At 53.9% G+C, this 12,478-nt stretch overlaps 1 protein-coding gene across 5 annotated transcripts in view; it reads right to left on the bottom strand.

Moving 5' to 3' along the window:
- Positions 1-911: 911 nt before the first annotated feature.
- The window catches only part of VAV2 (vav guanine nucleotide exchange factor 2), a 120,593-nt gene continuing 109,026 nt past the window's right edge, over positions 912-12,478 (bottom strand). For 2 of the 5 annotated variants that reach the window (XM_032200266.1, XM_032200265.1), the window contains 16 exons: positions 11,424-11,509; positions 10,767-10,899; positions 10,152-10,166; positions 9,609-9,718; positions 9,247-9,348; positions 9,044-9,132; positions 8,247-8,263; positions 7,946-7,967; positions 6,587-6,714; positions 6,309-6,383; positions 5,891-5,943; positions 5,018-5,134; positions 4,852-4,939; positions 4,639-4,762; positions 1,821-1,975; positions 912-1,387 (listed from right to left, as the gene is read on the bottom strand). In XM_032200266.1, coding sequence (XP_032056157.1) covers positions 1,340-1,387; positions 1,821-1,975; positions 4,639-4,762; positions 4,852-4,939; positions 5,018-5,134; positions 5,891-5,943; positions 6,309-6,383; positions 6,587-6,714; positions 7,946-7,967; positions 8,247-8,263; positions 9,044-9,132; positions 9,247-9,348; positions 9,609-9,718; positions 10,152-10,166; positions 10,767-10,899; positions 11,424-11,509 — 1,362 coding nt within the window. In that variant the 3' untranslated portion in view covers positions 912-1,339. Of the gene's footprint in view, positions 1,388-1,820; positions 1,976-3,830; positions 3,918-4,638; positions 4,763-4,851; positions 4,940-5,017; positions 5,135-5,890; positions 5,944-6,308; positions 6,384-6,586; positions 6,715-7,945; positions 7,968-8,246; positions 8,264-9,043; positions 9,133-9,246; positions 9,349-9,608; positions 9,719-10,151; positions 10,167-10,766; positions 10,900-11,423; positions 11,510-12,478 lie in introns of all 5 variants that reach the window. The other 3 variants (XM_032200268.1, XM_032200267.1, XM_032200269.1) reach the window with 2 other exon arrangements.

Genomic DNA, 12,478 nt, shown 5'->3' on the forward strand with positions numbered 1-12,478 from the left:
AGAGCTCAGGAACAGGAGACAGGGAAGTTGTTCCTTGTTTCACACACACACACGCACATACACACGCAAGGATTTGTTCAAAACGGAGCATTTCGGAAGGAAATGCTGGAGCTGGATGGCAAAGCCAGTGCCCGGCGGAAGATGTTGGCCTGGATCTCCACCCAGCAGCACTGCCTATCAGCTACGGGGGCTGCGAAATGGGAAGAACGAACTCGGATGGACGGGACGTGGGACAAAGTGGCAATGCACAGACAGACGGACCTTTCCCTTAGCAGCAGCAGCAGCAGTAACAGCCTGGGGGAGGAAGAGAGGGGACGACGCTCACAACCCCCAAAAGTGCACACAGCTGGGAAAGAAGAGATGCTTTTGGGACTCGTTGAGATAAAATCACGACTCGGGAACCGTAGCCCTTACTCATGTGGGTTCGCCCCATGAGCTCAGTGAGGTGGGACGTGAAATGGCTGCCAGGAGAATGGACCTTGTAGGGGTGCTCCCGCTCGCCCGGTGGCCTCCAAAACTATTTTGTGGCAAGGCATGCCTCCAGTCCTGCAACGTGCCGAGCCCTCCTGGGAGCCGCTCAGCACCCTGGGCTGCCCCCTCCATCCTCAGCAAGGCGGGGGGGCTGAGGGAGCTGTGCACAAAGGGGCTTGGGCAGCCCGCAAGGCTCCGTGCCCTCCTGCTCTGACCTGAGGGTCTGCTTCCAGCCTACATCCGAGGTCCGGCCGCGCTCCTTGGTTCACAGCTGGCATCCTCCAGAGACGAACAGAAGCTGCTCCTCGTCCTGAGCAGGGTGTCCCTGCTTTGCTCCCTCGGGTGCCATCCTGATGTGCAGCACCGAGGCAGCGCAGGGCAGGACGGCCGAGCCACCCCCTCCGCCCCGGCCCCCCGTGCGCCCACCTCTGCACCCCCAGGCCTTCAGCTTCTCCTCCCACCGCCACCACGGTGGGCTTTAAAACACTTGTAGGAACACAGGTCTGGACACCATCCCGGGGAGAGGGACAAGCACAGAGTCTCTCAGCTCCGTCCATGCAGGGGCGTGCGGCTTTCCCGGGACTTCTGCAGCTGCTCCGCGTGCGTTACCCCCCCCCCGACCACCCGTCTTCTATACACGTCGCACGGCCGGGGCCAGCGGCACCCCCCAGGCCCGCACACACACACGCACACACACTGTACAGAGGAACTGGTCGCTAAAGAGTCTGCGAGGAGCGGCGGCGCTCTCGGCAGTCCTGGCAGGAGTCCCACCGCGCCGCACGTGGAGCCTGGGGGCCGGGACGACCGTGCACGGGCTGCGGCGGCTCGCTCTGGGCGCTCGACGACTTTCCAGCAGGCATCCCCGCAATCATTGCACCCCTTCCTCTTCCACGTACGTTGAGGGGAACCAGCCAACCTGCGGGGGAGACGGAGAGGTGAGCTGAGGAGTCGGGAGGCTCGTGTCCCATCTCCAGGAACGGTTCTGGTGCCACCATGCGGCGTTCCCAAAGAGTTTTTTGCACGGTGCTGGACACAGCCCCATCCCTGCGTCAGACCCTCTGATGTTTAGTGGTGATGGGGAGGTGGTGCAGCCATTCCCAAAGCTTGCACGGTGACCCACAGCTAGCAGCTGTACATGGCTGCAATAAAGATGTCAGGAACATGTCCCCAGTGCTGTGATCCCTGTGGGACACCGGTGCAAACCTGCAGCCTTTCCCCAGGCTGCTGAACCTTCCCCTCACAGAACCACTCCTGCGTTAATTCCCCAAACGCAGGCTTGGGGAAGAGCAGATCTGGACATCCCCCGGACCACACGGTGAGAAAAGGGACAAGACACCAGCTGCGCTTACTCTTCCATTGGTCTCCCCCTTCCACCAGCCCTGGTCGCCGCCGATCCTGCTGTAGATCTTCACCACGTCGCCCTCTCGCAGCGACAGCTCCCGCATGTCCCGCGCCGCGAAGTTGTAGCGTGCCACCGCCGTCCCTATGACCCGAGGGGTGAACACTGCGAGGGGACAGAGCAAAACGTCAGCAGCAACCCCACCAAGCAGCCGAAGCCTGGGGAAAGCTCGGTGGGGTTCAACCTGGGTTTTCCATCGCGGCACCGGCTCCCGTTGCAGTGCCGCGACTCGGATCGGCTCTGGTCTCATCCGAACTGGTCAGATTGGGGCAGTCAGGGGTGAACTGAATCCTGCTGGGGATGTAGAGCCCTGGGGTGTGAGCAAGGATAGCCCCCTCCGGCTGCCCACGAGGGGCTGGGACCCCTTGGTAGGGATTGCTAGGGTAAGGGGCATTTCTGAGAAGGGAAGGAGGTGGCGTGAGGAAATATTGCATCGGAATATATAATGATTAATGATGAAACCACAAAAAAAATCCTTTTCCACCATTTACACCAGGTCTGGGTGCCACACAGCTCCCCACACCTGATGGGACCACCCTGTCAGAAGGAGATTTGGCCAAGCCCGCTGGTGTTTGAACCACTTCGAAAAACTGATTTATTGGGATCTCCTGGAGATGCTGAGTGGTGGATCTCCATCGCTTCAGGCAGGGAAACGTGGGGCAGAGGGGAAGAGAGATGGAGCCCTGTGCACAGAAGAACAGCAGGGGACCGGGGAAGAGCAGGGGCAGCGCTCGGCTTCCCTGCCCTGGCACCTGGGCAGGGGAAAGGAAGGCTGGAGGGCAAGGGTGGGAGGGACAGGATGGGTCCCATCACTGCAGGGCAAGCAAAGGAGGGGAAAAATGCACATTCTGGGGAGTTTGCAAAAAGAAAAGAAAAGAAAAAAACACCTTGAAGGTACATCAGGTGTTGGTGAAGCAGCCCTTTTTGTCCCAGGATTTGTCACAGTTAATTTAAATTTTAAGAAGTTTGCAAACCAAGGTTGAACTAAGTTTGAGGGAAAGCTTTGCCCAGATTTTCAGCTCTCGGGATGGACAGAGATGAGGATGGTGATGGAGGCGGTCCAGACACACAATGTGCAATCACTGGAGGGCTCGTTCATCCCTGCCAGGCTGGAGCAAGAGTCACGACAGCTTTGAACTCTTTCATCAGGAGCTTGCTCAGAGCCCATTTCTGCAAAAATTCACTTCTGCAATACTTTTTATGCAGTTTAAGCATCCTAAATTCCCAGTTACTTTTTAATACCTTGAAAAGTTGTGTTCTTCCCAAACACAGCATTAAGGAAAGCACATCTGGCTCTGCAGATGGTTTTCCCTGCCTAGCCTAAAGAACATGCTGAAAGGTAAAAGCATAAAGAGGACCCATTTTTGCTCTGATCCCTGATAAATAGGGAGGAAGACACTGCTCTGTAATTTAAGGCCAGAGCTCCACTGCACTCTCCGTAGGGAGCTGAAGCCACAGAACATTTGACAGCCCAGGTTCCCCATCTCTTTGGCACGGAGCCCCTGAGCAGGCTGAGATCCCAGAGCTCAAAAGCTGCTGGACATTGAGGTGCTCTCCTTGCACAGCAAGGAAAACCAGGCTGAAAGATGGTGAGATGCCGATGCTCATTCGGTGAAACACAAAGGATTAGCAGGTCGAGCTTGAAGTACATCATGAGATCCCAATGCGCTAGAGTTGTTTTTCATTAATTTAAATCCCCTTTCTCATTAGCAACAACTCCATCTTCTCCCTGAGTTAATTTTGGGGAGAGGGGGAGCGCATTTTGCTTCCAGAAAAATCTTGGTTAATTATAACGTGTTTCCAGGCTGTGTCCCTGGCAGGGCAGTGCTGGGGACCCCCTGAACTGCCTGCAGGTGGCTGGAGGGGTGGCAGAGGGACTGCAGGGACCAGGCAGGTCGCGCTGCGATGGCTTTCAAGCTGGGGATGCTGCAGGTCTCTCCGGGGGGAGAGGCGCTGGTACCTGACCAGAAGGGACTGGAGGAGCTCTGAGAAGAAAAGTTGAGGCCCTGAGGACTGAGAAAAGAAAAGTTGTAGGAAGCGCAGGAGGCTGCAAAGAGGTTAGAGAGAAACAGAAAGATGCAGAACACGCATTAAAAGGGAAATTAAAAAAAAATAAATAAATTGTAATGCACAATGCTGTAAAAGCCGACGGAGAGATACAGGGCAAAGCATGCAGCAGGTCTCGAGCGCAGGCTTGAAGCTGGGACAGCTGGTGGCAGATCTGACCACAGCCCTCAGCCTAGGGGTGTATTTGATTGGAAAAGATACTTAATCAACTTTCTAAAACTATTTTCCATTGGTATTCTTTTTAAAATACATCATGGAAAAAGTTTTAAAATAATATTTTTTTCCCTGTGAAGTAGTTTCTACTCTCAAGCCTTCACACAAAACATTTTTCAATAGTGCAAATTTTGCTTTCCGTTTACTTTGATGTTTCTTTGGCTGGCAGACTTGCTGTTTCTCCCACCAGCCCCACTATAGGAGTCCCTCTGGGACTCAAACCAGAAGTGACAGTGAAACCAGAGCCACCAAAACACACGCACGCCGTGACACAGCCCACAGCTCACACCGTGTCTGACCATGACAGGCAGGACCCAGTGTGCTCACGCTGCACCAAATGGTGCTTAAAATGGTGTGGGAAACCACGAGGGGGAAAGCAGCTAAAACACTGCCTGGGGGGCTGCAGCTGTAACCCCCTTGCTCAGACCGTGCCCGCGAGGATTTCCATCAGGAGCATGACGATGCCTGCTGGGGGAGCCGAGTCTTACCTGGAGAGCGGGTGAAGGTTCTGGAGGTAGAGCGTTCCCGGGATTTATAGGGGTATTTTAGCGTTGTGTCCAGCTGTTTGAAGCTCTCCTTGAGCGAGTGGCTCTGGTAGTACTCAACCAGCTCCTGCAAAGGACGGGGGGCACTTGGCCGGGCGATGCTCTGCACAACTGGCAGCAGCCTGCCGCACGGCCCCAGGGGCCTCAAGGACATACCAGCAGGCTTTCGAACTTCTTGGCTTCCGTGATGTGAATCCAGTTGTCCTTCTCCACCACCTTGATGTGCTTCACTTCCTCATTGAACCTGCGACAGGAGGCGAAGACGTTTAAGAAAACGCACGCTCGTGCTCCGACCCCGTCCGTCCTGGTAGCTCGCACTCACTTAATGCTGATGGCAAAGCGCTCGGCCTCGGCTGGCCGCTCCCGGATCAGGTAGGTGCCGCTGACGTGGGCCTTCAGCAGGTTGTCCGTCTGCTGCCGCTCCATGTTCCCTGCGAACCTGAGCCCGAGGTGCTGAGACCTGTGCTGAGCACCCTGCAAAGCCCCCGTGAAGCCCCCGCGCCGCCCCGCGCAGCACCCTGCTTCCAAAGCAAATCGCCTCCCAGGATAGTGCTTCCTTCGAGCAATGGCATGTTGTAGGCAAAAGGTGCATCCCTTTTAAAGGTGTGAGGGTCTTTTAAAGGTGTGAAGGTTGGGCAAGTAGAAAAAGGGGTCTCGTCTGAACCTCCACAAGCAGAAACAGAAGTGCCCAGAGATAAGAAGCTACCACTGAGCAGAGCAATGAGCGATGCCCTTTGAATTCCCCCCTGTTCCCAGGGCACCTAGAAAATCCCACTGCTTGGGAATTGTTCTCCAGGTTTCAGCGGGAGCTGCGGATAATTTAAACTCATGCTAATTTAGACTCATGAACTTGAAAGCCTGGATGGAGCCAGCAGGAAGAAGCAGGCAGAAAGGGAAGCACAACCTCTCCTGACAAGGTGGGAATTTCTTCTTCCCTCCCCATATCATTTTCTGGGCTCAGAAAAAAAAACAAACACAAGGAGGAAGAAAGAGCAGAATCTCTCCTTTTGTCCCTCTCCATCAGTGATGAAATCCCCACAGGCGCTGTGGGTTTCAGTGCCTGGAACCAGTGCAACTGTGACAGGACACAAAGCATCTGCAACATGTACTCGGCTCCGTGTCAGAGTGGGTTTGTGATGGAGCAACAACTAAAAAGCAAAGCCAACGCATCTTTTTGGCTTTCAGGGGGACTCACCACGGGTACGCCGTGTAGTCGATCTCCCGGGATGGTGGCCGGCTGTTGGGAGGCTGCAAAGAGAGCACTGCTCGTTACTGCGAGGGCAGTGTTACAGCCAAGCCACCCTCCCTGCCCAAAACACCTGTGATGAGCACACTGCATTTTTTGTTATCTGAGCCTTTTTTAAATTTGGAAGTGCCTGACAGCACTACTGAACATAGTGCGGGGCAGTTCTCTTGCACTGCAGCTGATATGAGGCTCCTGAGGTGGCACCATGGGCTCACTGCAGGGCAGGAATTGGGATCAAAAATCCCACTGGGATGGGCTGGGGAGAGCCAAAGGCCTTGTTGGGGCATCTCTTGTCTCCCAAAGTGCAACAGAAGTTCCCCTGCCACCCAACCGTAGCCCCTGCAGGTGCTCCTGGCTTAGCACATACCCTCGCGTCCACAGGGCAGGGCTTTACTGACGAGCTGGGGAAGTAACCCGACTTCTTCGTCTGCAGCAGCCGCCCCTGCAGAACACAGAAGATGCAAATCAGCTGGGGATGGGCAGAGGAGCAAGGATTCTGCTGTGCAGGGCTGGGGACAGACCCCACTGCAGCTGCCGTGGACCCAGCCCGGCCCCACAGTACGGGAAAGGTGACAAAGGGAAGGGACGATGCAGGTGACACCAGTTTGAAACTTGCTGAGAGCTCAGCGAGGAAAGGGCCCTCACCTCCCACCACGGCGAGTCTGGGTCCCCCCTCAGCAGCTCGATCACGTCCCCAATCTGAAATGTCAGCACCGGTTTGCCGGGTGGCGCTGGGTTCCCGTGGTAATTCTGTACTGCCACCATTTTGGGACCTGGGAGGAGAGACACAAAGCAGTTTCCTGCTAAGTCCCTGCTAAGAAAAAACAAAACTGCAATAACCCCCCTGCTGTCTGCTGTTCCTTATCCGTAAACCACAAATCTAACGGCACCAGCAGACAGGAATTTGGGACAGAAAGCATGAAAACAAAAGGGATCAGCACCCACAGCAAACAGTATTGGCTCCTAAAGTTACATGGATGACCGAGTTCAGTGAGTGAAAACAAGCCAGCGAGGGACTGAGCCAAGCCAAAGCTCCAACTCCAAACCCTGCACCCAGGTTTGAACTTTGCTGTCGCAGACAGGCTCTCAACAGGCAATGCCCGGTCAGCACTGAACCTTGCCAGGTCCAGCAGCGATGCCCGTGACCACAAAACGCTTGCAAAATGCTTGCAAACAGGCGTCCTGCACTGGATTTCTGTAGGACCTGGGACCCGAGCACCTCTCTGTCCCTGGGAGCTTGCAGCCAAAGTCCAGTTGTCTTGCAAACACCAGCAGATTAAATAAGCTTCACAAACTGCACGAAAACCACAGTGTTTATCTTCAAAATGCTCCCCCACCTCTGCCGCCAGCTGCCTCTCCCTGCCCAGAGAGAGCTCTGTGCTTTTGCACTGTGTTTCCAAACCAGCAATTTGATTCAAGTTTCTTTTTGCCAGGCTTGGCTTTCCTTTCAACAGGAAAAGCACAAAAACAAACTGTTCCTTCTCCTTTGAGACAGAGCACGGGCAGGGTGGGCCCAGGGCTCCCCGTCCAGGTTAGTGTGAAGTGAAGGAAAATAAAATAAACAAATATATGAATAAAGTTGCAGCAAGCATCCCGACTAACAGTCTCATCTGAGGGCAGTGCCTGGGGCTGTGCATCCCACGTGGGTGGGAGGATGTTCCCCTGTCACCACCAGTGCCACTGTGGTTTGCTTTGGAGGAAGATCTGGCACAGGTTCGCCAAGCTCTCCTCCTCTCTCTCTGGGACAGGGAGTTATTTACAGGGTGGAAGCTCTTCCCTGGTGGGTTAGGGGCCGAGCACAGGGAGGAGACCTGGCAGTAAGTGCAGCTTTGGAGGGCAGGAGGAGAGCCCCAGACATCCCGTTCTGTCCCGTCCCATCCCATCCCACTGCCTGGGATCCCAAAGCTCCGTTCCCAGAAGCTTTCCCCACCCCATGTGCTCAAGCCTCGGTGACACCTTCAGCTACCACCAAGATGCCCTCTTGCAATACAGCAATGCCCTTACCGGGTCCAGCACTCAGCAAATCCTGCAAAGAGAGAAGAAAAAGCCCCCGTGAGGACACAGCAGCCCCAGCTCTCCCCAGTTAAAGACAAGGCGATGTGAAACCAGGTGCTGGCACCTCCCAAGGCCCACGGTGCTGTGTAAACCAGTCCAGTTTTAGCCGTCAGTCCCCAGTCCTGTCCCCAGAGTGCTTGGGACCCCCGAGATTGGCGCTGTGCCCCCCCAGGAGCTGCCCGTGCCCAGACCAGGTGAGAACATGGGCCTGCCCCATGCAGAGAGGGAAAAGGGGCACTGAGCAACGTACCTGCTCTGCTGAAGAACCTGCAAGAGACATGTTGAAACAGGTGGTTAATTTAACAGGCCATAAACCCCTTACTTCTCTTGGTGCCATGAGAATTCATAAAGTGGCATCAACACCTGGCCAGAACCAAAGGAGAGCCAGGCAGGGGCTGGGGCCACTGCTTGGCTCAGGGCCTGGTGGCAAGAGACGAGAGGGGCCGGAGCTGGCCTGGCCGTTTTCTCACTTGCACCAAAAGTTTTGAAATTTCATTTCTTCTCCATTCCCCTCCCAAACCCCTTCCGATGCTGCTCCACGAAAATCCCCCACATCCTCCCCGCCACAAAGCTCCAGTGCTGAGCTTTGGTCACAGGAGCACCAAAGATCTGCCCAGATTAGCTCGGGGACAGGGATTTCTGCCTCCCACACCCCAGCACTACAGGGTCTGGAGGCTTCTCCCCCTCACCAAAAGCATGAACGCTGCAGAGCTCACTCCTGCGTGCACCAACCAATGTTTTCAGATGGAAAAGTCATCGGCCAGCCCCCTTAAAGGCCTTTCCTCACCCCATGTGCACCCCACAGCGCACAGAGTTCCTGTGATTTGTGGCCATGCAGGGATGGGACTGTTTGATTTTTGGTGTTTTGTTTGTGTTTAAAACCATCAGCCTTTATGAACTGTAGCCCTGAGAAGTGGCTGGCAGCATCCTCAGATTTTGGTAGGTGTTAAAACAAACAGCTGACGGAGCTGTCTCGGGAAGACCTTTGGGATCATGGCATACATTCACCTCCTTGCCAGAAGCTGCCAATGCTGACAAATAACTCACCGATCTTGCAGGGAGGAATGATTTCCAAGCACTCCTTATGAGCACCAGCTCCACATTTCGGGCAGAGATAGCCCTGGTAGAACGTTCCTCTGTGCAAAACGAAAAAAATAAAAGAAGTCACAAAGCCTTAATTCAGCCCCAGCTCCGAGACCTGCTTCCGTGTTTGAGTGCAGAGGCAGAAAAGCCAGGAGGATGTGGCTCACCTGAGGAACATCTTGCACGCTTTGCAGTTGGTAGTCTTCTCAAACGTGTACATCTGAAAGCTGTGGTGATTTGCGTTGGCTTTCTCTGGCTTTATGTTGGACCTGAGGGGAAGGGCTGGGGGTTACTGACCTGCCCCCAGGGCCTCTCGCAGCAGGAGGTGTTTGCATTTTGGACAAAATTTGGAAATGCTTTGGTGCAAACACTCGGGGCAGGTGATTTTGTGCTGGGCCCAAACTCCTTTTAATCAGAGACCCATCCTGCAAGCCCCCGTGAACCGCCCCATCACAGGCTCGGCTGTCGGAGCTGGTCTCTGACAATCAGCAAGCCCCAGACACCTTCCCCCCCCGTGCCGGGCGCTCACATTGCCATCTCAAACTGCTCCATCCACTTCCTCTTCATTTCCTCTGTCTTGCAGAAGAACTGGAAGCCCTGCTTTCCTTGGAGGTGGATTAGGTAGAAGCCATAGGACCACTGCAAGAGGAAACGAGAGAACTGACTGAACCGCTGCTCTCACAGCAGCAGAGCAACAAGACACGGCACACTTTTATCCAGGCTTCTCAAGAATTACTCTTAATTCCTGCCCCTTTCCCTGTTCCTGAAGGACTACAGCACCTTTGTGTGGATAACAGCAGGGAAGAAGGAAGAACAGCTCTTTATCTCTACAACACATTACAGCTAACGATGCCTGAATCAGCTCTGCACTGTGCGCTAGGGCCAAACGGGATTTTACGGTGGCAGATGAGAGAACCTGGATTTTTCTGCTTCAGTGGATCCTCCCCAGCCATTACTCCTCTCCCTGACAGCCCAGGAGGAACATCTGACCTGCCCAATGTCCATATGCTCTGCCTGTCTCGTTACAACACTGCACAGAGAAACACGAGAGAAAATTGTGTGCTTTGCTTACCATTTTTCCATGAGACTAGAAAGCATAGGAGAGCAAAGTGGAAACATATTTCAGTAAAACACAAAGCTAACAGCATTTCTTCAGCACCCAAGTGGCAACATCAGCTATTCTCACCCGACAGCCACTGCTCCCATCCGTACAACACCTCCCTGCATCGCGCCTTGGTGGATTAACTAACTGGTACCTGGGAGGAGGTTTTCCTCCATGGCCGCAGGCTAAGCCCCAAACCACTGGCAAAATGATGTTCCTTTGCCAAGTGCTGATTTTGGCAGGCTGGTGGCAGCGCTGGCATTGCCTTGCCAGGGACCTTCCCTCCCTGCCCCACTCTCTGCCGACCCTTGCTGCCAGGAGCTGCTTTCTCTCCCTCCTGGCAAACCATCCCAGCCTCTCCAGGGCTGTTTTCCAAGGCTGGAGGTCAAAGGATCAAGCCCAACCCCACCTTTGTAAGCATTTCCCAACTCTCTGTAAGGCTGCCCTGAAAGCCGAGCCTTTATGTTCCAGCATTTTGCGAGCTCTGATTCTATTTTAAAAGGCTGCTGGAAATGTGCTGCCCAAGGAGTGGCCCCAAACAGCTCCACAAAGCTCTCCAGCAGAGCTAATCCCCAGTCCACCTACCTTCTTAATGTCCTTGTTGTTCATAGGGTCGTCCGTCATCTTGTGGAAGAACAGCTCGATAATTTCTTTCAGCTCGTAATTGTAGCCTTTCCTTTTGCAGACGATCACCACTTTATCAAATAAAAATAAATACCTGCCCAAAGCAAGCAAACAAACAAGCGAGCCAGTCAGACCTCAAATTACGGCCCCCGTTCAGGGGAAAGGGTTTGGGAAGCTCTGCAGAGCATCCCCAGCCCGCACAGCTCAATGCTCCCCCTGTGCTATAATTCCACATCGATGGTGCTTTCTGTCAATGCGACTCCAGGCAGTAATTGAATAATTGGGCACAAAATATCTGGAGATGGGCGGCCACGTGCCTGGTGCAGGTAATTCAAGAGGCATTAACCCAGCGCACAGGTCACCGAGCAGCTGTTTGCAGAGCAGCCCTGGAGGCGAGGGGGGAGGCCAAACAAAGGGCATGTTTTGGGGTGGGGGAAACTTCTGAGGACTGCTTTTCTCCTTCAAAATTTAAATTTTAAGTTGTGCTTTCTATCCCTTCCTGCAGAGAGCAGCAGTAGCCAAACAGCTCCGCTGGCTGTGTCACCCTAGCAGGGACAATCAGTGACTTCGGGGAAGGGTCTCCTTTTATCTTTTAGGAGGATGCTGCTGCTCGCTCACCTGTCCTGCTTGGTGTGGTTCACGATGGAGCGGACCTTCAGCTCGCCGTCTATCTTCGGCCTCCCAAACTCCTCCAGCTTCACTTGCTGCAGAAAGCAAAGCGGGGCTCAGATCTGCAGCTCCTGTGCCCAGGATCACCCTCGCCAAGGGCAACCCAAGCCCAAGCATGGCCCTGACACCAGGAGGGGGACCACAGGAGGACCAGCACCCTGTCCCAAGGCAGGGCTCAAAGTAGTTTTGGAAGATTTGGCATCCAGAAAGCAAAATTCCAACAAAATAAGTTTTATTTACAGGGTTTTCTACAAAACTGGAGCCAGGGCTCTGTAGTTTTGATACCCATCCTGAACCAGGACTGGACATTTTGGGGCAGGTTGGAATCCAACTGATAGTCTCATCAGTTGGATTTTCAGCTTGAAATGCTTGCACACTACTCAGGGCCGCACTACCACCGAGCCCCATGAATCAGCCCACTTATGTGCTTCTTACAGAAAGAAAAATACCATGAAGAGTCACCGCGAGTCAGGAAAATAAATATTTTATCCAGCTGTGTGTACAGTCTATAATTATTTCATTGCTGTGCCATGTGGGCTCTGTATACATAACACCAATCACTCCACAACTTCCAGCCCCGTGCAGCGAAAGGGAACACCCGAGCAGAACGTGTGTGGGATTGATCTGCAGACAGGAGTCACCGCTTTGCTAACATTTCATCTCCTGCACGTCAAAGCTGCTCTCCGCCTGCTGCAAGTCGAGAAGGAGCTGCTTAATGCCCCCATTTGCATTTGTGTTTTTATGGTGTGCCACGTCTGGTTGTTCGCACAGATCTGGATTATCATGACTGCTTCAATCAAAATCTGTGAGCTGCAATAGCCCGGATCCCACTTGAGATTTTTTTTTGCAGGTTTCTCTTGAAAATTAAGCATTTTGCCTCCCTCTGTTAAGTAATCATCGATTAAAAGTTCATCGTTTTCAAACCTTTGGCTTAAAGAACCCAAACCTGCCATGCGTCCGGAAGCCCTCGGGGTGGGCAGTGCTCAGCATCTCCCCCCCTCAGC

Source organism: Aythya fuligula, chromosome 19, assembly GCF_009819795.1.
Source record: "Aythya fuligula isolate bAytFul2 chromosome 19, bAytFul2.pri, whole genome shotgun sequence".
Lineage (NCBI taxonomy): Eukaryota > Metazoa > Chordata > Aves > Anseriformes > Anatidae > Aythya > Aythya fuligula.